Below are 8,471 nucleotides of genomic sequence, written 5' to 3'. Positions count from 1 at the left end.
TTAAATAAATAACAATAAACAGCCGTAAATATATTTTTATCAACAAAAAAAAAAAAAACCCTAAATATATAACACACAAATGTAAGCCACATGGTATGTTGGAGTCACATGGGGTATGTTATGTTCTTTACCTAACTATTTATTTCCCCATAATTCCTTGAACCTCAAGAAGGTCTGAAAATGTATGAGCCCCTTCCGATCTTGGTGGCCATACAACTTTTTTATTTTGTTGAAAGGTGGCCGTACAACTTATTCAATGGCTCCTACAAGAAATGGAAACGCGTAAAGTATGAAAACAAATGTTTTTTCTTCGTTATTACAGTCTTGTAGATTTATAGATACAAGAAATATAACAGAACTGAAGCGAAGCAGAGACTCAAGAAGTCAAGATCACTACAAATGAATAACGTAATCTTGATAGAGCATTTTTTTTACTTGGCTTGTTACAGGCAAGTAGAGGTGATTTCCCACCTCTTAGTGGGAACTAGGAGAAAGAGCTGCTGAAACACTAATAGAGAGAGACGGGGAGTGAAATTAAGGATCAACAAAAATAAGACAGATAGATGATTGTTATTCGGAATTATGATCATCATATCTTGTCGTGGAGGTTGACGACCAAGCCATGGGCATCATCAAGTAGCTTCCAAACATCAAGATGTCCTGCCATACTGTTGCATTCTCTTATGATCTCATCCATACTGCTATACATCTCTATGATTAGTTTTCTGCGCTCTAATACGCAGGCAGCTATTGCATAGAGCAACAAGTCCTCTGTCGGTGGTGCCTTTTGCCTTATCTTTCCCCAAGAAGAGTTTTCTCCGATCCCAGCCCTGACCGCTGCCTGGTCTGCCCACATTACTTCCCACAAGCATACCGTCTGCTCGAATGTGAGTTCCCTCCTGAATAGAACCACCACCATCCTGTAAACAAAGAAGCAATCCTCAGCTTGAAGCTTCTCCAAATGTCGGTACAGATGGTAGTCTTTGAACTTGATAATCTTCGAAACAAGATTCAACTGCCTTCTAATTCCCACTTCGTCAAGCCTGAAATTATGCCTCGCTTTCTTCATAAAGCCCACAAAACACCAGAAGGCAATACTGTTGTCTTCTACAATTGCAACTATAGGAGATAGCAAATCACTCATTCCCTGACAGTATCCAATCTCTTCATCGTAAAGTGCATAGGCCTCGAGTATAGCAACTAGACGTGCTGCATGGAAAACTCTGCATGGTTCCAGGTGGTCGTACTCTTTCAATCCAACAGCCTCCGCTAAACTATGCGCCTTGTCCTCCAACACACCAGCCTGGCTCGGGGAGTACACAATCCACTCTCCATTTGTCCGCACAGCATCGAGACGGATAATCCTCTGCCATGTCTCGAAATCTTCATCCCTGTGAAGTTTGGACACTTCACCTGTTCCGGATGCAGAAGTGGCATCCTCTTTGACAGGAAGCTTGTCAGGCTTCTTTTCATCACTAGCAGCTGTGTTCTGCAGATCCTCTGGTTCTTCAGAATCTGAGTCGGACGATTCTGAATCAACTACAGAGGCTTCCACACTAGTGACTCCGCTCTGATTGTCATCCGACTGGGAGGGATGAGGAATATCCTGGTGATCCAAGTAATCAGAAGTGGGATTCTCCAATTCAGCGGAGAAAGATTTCTTTTCACCACTCGTATCATTTGAGTTGGGTGAATCTGAGTCTTGCACAACAGTCACAATGTCCTCATCGCTGTTGGTTTCTTTCAATTTAGAACTATCATAAATGCGTTTTAAAAGCCGTCTACACTGTTTACGCAACTTCTCATATTCTTTCCTGCGGCAGAAAAATTGGGAATCATCCTTGAGATTATTAATAAACATGGGACTTATTCCAGTCTCCAAATATTCACAAGGATATTGGTTAACAACAACAAGAAATTTCAACTACGAAATACAGTAATATATGTTTTTAGTGGATCCTACTGAAAAAACCGTTGACAAGGAATCACAGTTCTGAATAGGACAGTTATTTGGCAACTTAACATGTTGGTTATATGACTTCCTCTAGTGGTGTTTTTATCTATTTGGCAAGAAAGAAATTATCATTAGTTTCAAGATTATTTTAGATCACCGAGAACTATGATTTCGAGATAGAGCAATGCATTACCGGCATAATAAGTGAGATAACATAGGCATCCTTTTCTCGAGATAGAAACGAATGAGACCCTGGGTGGCTGGGTTATAGCAATCCAAAGAAGGGATGTATCTTCTCAACACATATGGTCCCTGCTCATGGGGCTAGCTCGTATGGTTTGGTAGGACTCATTCAAGATCACTTCAGTATTATCACCGTAACATTCCAAAAATTCCACCTGCATGGTTCCAATGATTTGACCTAAAGGACGACTCTTTTAAATGGTGGTATATTTTTTTGAAACTAAATGGTGGTATATTACTATCAGCAAGCAACTAAAACTCCCTAAAGTTAAAAGCCTGTGTTCCCTTCTTTTGGGTTAGATTGGGCTTTCAGCCAGAAATTTGTAGCCTGGGAAATCAATGACACGCCCGAACTATTCCAATATACTTCTCTTCTAAAAAATAAAAACAAGAATAGGACAAAGATATACCTCTTCTGGGTTAAGATGGAATCTCTTTCTTCCTGAGTGGTTGTCAAATCATAGCTGTAGAATGACAGTGACTCAATGTCAGAACAAAGCAACATTCGTATGTAACCGCCAATGAAACATTCAAACGTCATATCATCGTCTTGCTTAGATTCTACGCGTTTAGATCAGAAACAGATGGATTCCATTTCAATTTAGGATAACTACAAATAATGTATTAAAATTTAAAACTAGTTGGGAGAAACTTGTAAGCAAGATTCAACTATTTGAGTAAGCCACCTTAGAAGGAACTACTCGAAAATGCTAGCTTTCAGGATCAACGTTTAAGAAATGAAGTTCCCATTATTTGTTAAAGCTACTTCCTTTACATGATTTCTCACTATTTTCTGTAACTTTCTTTTAGGACGTCATTTGCACTTGTCCTTCACTCTTTTTTTAGTACTAAGAATGTTATCTCACCCAGCATGCCATTTATCTGTAAGAGCATTTTGTAAACATGCCCAGCAAGAGTTGTAACTTGTAAGTTTTCAACACCTTACTGGGAGACACAAGTAACCCACAGAAAAAGTTGGTCAAACTAACACACACTAGAAGTAAGGATCTTTGCAGTTTAAAAACCTACTTGGAAACTCGCCATTGATTAGACAACAGAAGGTGAAGTCACTTATCAAGAATATTGCACTTTTCGGGACACTAAGAAGTAAGAATTGTAACAGTCCCATAAGGCGCAACAAGTGATGTTTGCAATCTTAACAATATCAATCAGGGAAAACTGTTCTGTCATTTTTTTCAAAACTGAACTAATCATGGTAAGCCAAACCAGTTAAAGTTGGCAAGTCGCATTGATGCAGAGTTTCAAACCAATGAAGAAGCAGATTGTACGATGACAGGGCAGTAAAGTAATTATCGTCTTGAAGCGCCTAAAGAACTTTCAGTAATAGCATACATAGAAGGGGACATATATCCTGATTTTGAATTTACTAAAGCTTGTCTTCTTAAATGCAACAAAAAAAAAAGTGATATGTACTCTCCACAGCATAAAGATGGACCAGAAATGTAAATATTGATGAGCAAATAAGTATGGAATAGACTCAGAGAGTACATCCGAAGCCTCAGTTTCATACATGGAGGGTCTTACAACATTATTTATAGCCAATGGTACCAAGACTAAAGCCCTAAGCACATAACATGTTCTTAAGCTTGGGTAATCTAATCCAAGTTCATTTAGGAAAACAAAAAAAAAAGAGCCAGATATCATGTGCTCTTCTAATCATGTATCACAGAGATATTTCTTGGCAACAAGATGAAAACCAAAAACAGGTTGTGGAATACCCGTCTCATGGTCATTGGACATATATACAATATTTCAGAATAAGGCCAAATTTCTTATAAGTTGGAAGCTGAAAAGATGTATCGTGAATCCAAGAAGCAATATTCAAATGGATGTAAATTATACAAAAAGGTCTAAGAATGCTTACACTCCAAGGAGAAATGGCCAAACCTCGGCCCTGATGCTTGGATCAACGCCCTGCATCCACAATATGAATATTCGGACAGTTAGAGATAATAACCCATCTGTATCAAAACAAAATAAGATGATCCAAATGCTAGATGTTAAACATAGCAAGTAACTCACACCACTGCGAACTTTTTTCAAGAACTTCACTCCACCGTCGCGGAGCTTTCCATCCGGTGTAAATAGTTTTTTCCACTGATGAGGCAAAAGTGCACGCTTTCTTTTGTGAAGTGACCATGGTGATCTTAGAGTACCCCTGAAAATGCATTAAGGCTCAAAATCAGTATCATTTATAAGAATATATAATATCAGACAATCAAAGAAGTTCCGGTGGTCGGTGAATGTTCTTGTTATTTGGGTCTGTTCTATATGAAGTGTAATCAACTAACCATCCTACTCGCCGAATTAAGAGTCAACTCCGATAGCCGCCGAGCTCACCGGAATGCTATCACATGATCTAGGAGAAAGTATCTCGGGTCAGTAGTATAGATATAGACTATGCAATGTTAATTCTAAATAGGTCAAGTTATCGTGATTGAGAGCTTTCTCCATAGTTGATATGTGGCAAATTGAAGTTCAATAGACAACCCCCAAGATCATCTGAGTGAAAACCCCTTAGGGCATCCTATACTACAACTTCACAAAAAACTAAATGGTTGAAGAAAGACTGAATCAAAGAATGTTATCAGGAGTTGTTTGATACTAATTTGGGGGATCTCAAGAAAGAAAGCTACGTGATCGTACAATAGAGAGAGAGAGGGGGGTGGAAGAGAGAGACTCACCGATGGGAAGAAACCGGTGAGGAAGAGAAGGAAGCAACGAGAAGAATCGATCTTAAGTGAGTCCGAGAAGACAACTGAGAGGAGGAGGAAGAAGGTTGAGGGCGATCGAAGGGTTTCTTATTAATTAGAATTTCTTCTACTAAACCTAAATAAGGTTCTAGGGTTAACTAGTGAGTAAGTTTACCTACGAGTGTAGACAACGGTGGCGGCCAAGGCAAGACCAGCCATGGCCGTCACAGCTACTGCTATTCCGACATTAGAAGGCGCAACATTCGACCAAAATCCACCGGAACGACCTCCACTCCCACCAAAAATTCCAACACCATTACTCCCTAAAACGAAGAACAGTCCTCCTCGCTTGCCACCATTATCAAGGAAATCCCACACAAACATCGTTAGATACACACCGACCAGCACCGCCACTGACGAAACCCCCTTCACCACCACCATCACCAACTGAAACCCCACCCCTTATCTTTCTCCCTCAAAAAAAGTCTGAACTTGACAAATCAACACGGTAAAGTGGTAGTTTAAACTTGGGAACAGTGACGCAACCCAATCTTCCAGTTATCTCCCTCTCCGGTACTACCCTCTCTCTCTCGTAACTCCGGCTGGTTTGGACTTGCCTAGGGCCTAGGGGCCTCTACTTTGTGGTACAAAAAAAATTTGGGTGGAAAAAAGGATGTTGTTCTTTTCAAACCATCGCCACCTCCTCTCTTCACGCCGGCATTAGTGGCTGACCAATTGTCACCCTCGGTGGTCAAAATGGTTTTAATCTTAAAATAAATTATAGTTTGAAATAAATGAGGTTGTTGACCACAGTAAAAATCCAACAACGATCAACATATAGTTGATAAATAGAGGGGCGGTGGAGATGGAGAGAGAGGGGTTGGAGAGGATGGAAAGTCGGAGAGATGGAGTTGGTCGTCCAAGGTGATGAAAAAGATGACACCAAAGGTGGGATATTTATGCTTAAAAAAGTATTGGAGAGTTTCGAAATGAATACCCCTATGTACTTCCATCTTCGTAAAGTCTGAAAGATTACGCTAATCCGCTTAAAACTTCTGGCTCCCCAACTTTTTATTCCAACCTTAAACTAGGGTTTAGGGCTATGTTCATTCGTGTCAAACATCATGATTCAATCTTGGTTTTTCTTTTCTTTTTTAAGTTATATAATGAAGAAGTTCAACAAAAAAAAGTTGGATTAGAAAAAAAAACAGTACTTATCAATCTAAAACAAATACTACCCTTTCAAGTTTCAAGTTTCAATCTTCTTCTTCAATGATGGACCAGATATTCTCTTCATCTTTCAGTTTCATTGCACACAAATGTAGATCCAACTAGAGAGTTTGAGAATGAACCAAGTGGATTTTATGAGAGAGTATAGAGAGAGAAAGTGGATCTAACATCTTCTAGTTCTCAAATCGTCTTAGATTTTGCTCACTGTTGCGGTTTTTTGTTCGGATATCGTCCTGTCACTTACTTTCTCCATTGGAGGGGCTTCAGTCCTTGGTATTTCTACTTCAACCGATTTCCAGCTTCGTTAAGTCGGAAGCAATGGCGGTGTCATGCCTTTAAATGACCCAAATCTCCATCTTTTTTGTAACTCATTCCCTGGTGATCCTAGTGTTGTGTTAGTTTTTAATGTTCTTCCTTCATGTTTTTGGAAATATTTAGGGGTTAATTCTCTGATGTTCTTAGAGTTTGTGTTATTAGATATTTAGGGTTTACTACTCTTTTTTCACCTCATCTTCTTACTTTCAAGCACTTTCTGTCTTGGCCCCATGATCTTCAAGGACGTCCTCTTCGTTGCCGGTGAAGAACACCAATGGGTTTGGGATGACATAATACCCGTCATGCACTCCTTTTGGGGTACTACTGTCACGTGTCCCTTTTCCTATCCAGGTGGTATTTCTTCATCTTGGGGCTCGGTTCCTACTTCTGGGCCCTCTCACGCTTCCACATGTAGGGCCGGGTCTTTATACCTGTTAGGCATAGGGGTGGGATAACGGCCCGGAGGCCCGCTACCCGCTTGGGTCCGCCCGGGTCCGTTAGGTACCGCGGGTACCCGATACCCGTGACGGGAAAAGCCCGGCCCGTAAGTCGGGTAGTTAGCAGGCGGGAAATGGTCATAGCCCATTGACCGGGTGACCGGACCGATTAACCCGTCCGATTAAAGACCGATGGTTAATACCGATAGGACCGAAAATTTTGTACCGAATTAACAACCTACCGACCGACCGCCCGCTACCCGTAGTAAATTAGGGTTAATCCAACGGTTGATATTTGGAGCCAATCGCGTATGATGCACAACCGTTGGATTAAAACCCTAGAGTCCATACCCTCCTCTATATAAACCCTCTAAACATCTCCCTCATTCCTTTTCCTGCCGCAGCTTTAGGGGTGGGATAAGTCAGCTTAATTCTTCATCTGAATCATCCCTCTAAGCATCTCCTTCATTCCTTTTGCCGCACCTTAATCCTTCATTCCAATCATCATTTCTTCTGTTATAAGTTGTAAGAAACTTCATCTCTTTGCCTTCCCCTTTCGATCCGTCGACTACTCGACTCTCTTCTTCCCTCTCTGGAGTCTGGAGCATAGGATCGCACGAAGACGAAATACGAAGGTATTCAGACTTCTCTCTTGCTCTCGTCATTTTTTGATTCGTTTTTTTCAGTTAGTTTGGATACTCACTCTTCTTCTCTTCATCTTTTTTTTTTTTTTTTTCTGTTTCGACTATAATACTTTAATCAAACACATCCCTTTCATGTGATCTGTTTGATCAAACAGATCTTACCACTCGATCTGTTTGATCAAACAGATCTGGTCATTTGGCCATGCAGTGTGTTTGATCAAAGTATTATGTCTTTCATTTTGTTTCTTCAGGAATGATTGTTAAATGAGGTATCTTATAATCACGTGTCTCGACTTTCGAATGTCATATGATAAGTTAAACTGACTTTGATGGCTTGTTATAACTTGTAAGTTGTAACTGAAAGGTAAAATCTCTATCCATTATTCCATTATATTTCTGTTTTTAGATTGTTTGATCGAAGTACTTGTAAATAAAATCTTTTGATGACTTGAATACTTGGTGTCTTGATCTGTTATTTACTTTGATCAAACAGATCTGATCACTTGATGTCTTGATCTGTTTGATTAAACAGATCTGACTATACGATCTGTTTGATCGAAGTAGTATGTTCATGTGCTATTTTTATGTTACTTGACTTGAATACATGATGTCTTGATCTCCACTTTACTTCTGTTTTTCTTCTTTTGTATTTAAAATAGTATGATGGTTTGACAAATAGATACCATACAATCTGTTTGATCAAATGAGTATGTTCATGTGCTATTTTTATGTGACTTGACTTGAATACATGATGTCTTGATCTCCACTTTACCTCTGTTTTTCTTCTTTTGTATTTAAAATAGTTTGATGGTTTGACAAATAGATACCATACAATCTGTTTGATCAAATGAGTATGTTCATGTGCTATTTTTATGTGACTTGACTTGAATACATGATGTCTTGATCTCCACTTTACCTCTGTTTTTCTTCTTTT

General features: G+C 39.6%; 1 protein-coding gene across 1 annotated transcript; it reads right to left on the bottom strand.

Moving 5' to 3' along the window:
• Positions 1-290: 290 nt before the first annotated feature.
• Positions 291-5,955, bottom strand: LOC147534210 (Ypt/Rab-GAP domain of gyp1p superfamily protein). Its single transcript, XM_086647589.1, has 5 exons — positions 5,087-5,955; positions 4,241-4,376; positions 4,083-4,132; positions 2,608-2,661; positions 291-1,814 (listed from the first exon to the last, which is right to left on the bottom strand). Exons 1-5 carry the CDS (start codon positions 5,350-5,352, stop codon positions 590-592), a joined length of 1,731 nt encoding a protein of 576 aa, XP_086503715.1. The 5' UTR covers positions 5,353-5,955; the 3' UTR covers positions 291-589.
• Between the last annotated feature and the right edge of the window lie 2,516 nt (positions 5,956-8,471).

The sequence above is a fragment of the Eschscholzia californica genome, unplaced genomic scaffold, assembly GCF_041429995.1.
Source record: "Eschscholzia californica isolate CP2 unplaced genomic scaffold, dmEscCali1.0.p SCAF_6, whole genome shotgun sequence".
NCBI classification, from domain to species: Eukaryota; Viridiplantae; Streptophyta; class Magnoliopsida; order Ranunculales; family Papaveraceae; genus Eschscholzia; species Eschscholzia californica.
Note: the sequence above shows the minus strand (reverse complement) of the source record. Positions and strands in the feature narration are given on the sequence as shown.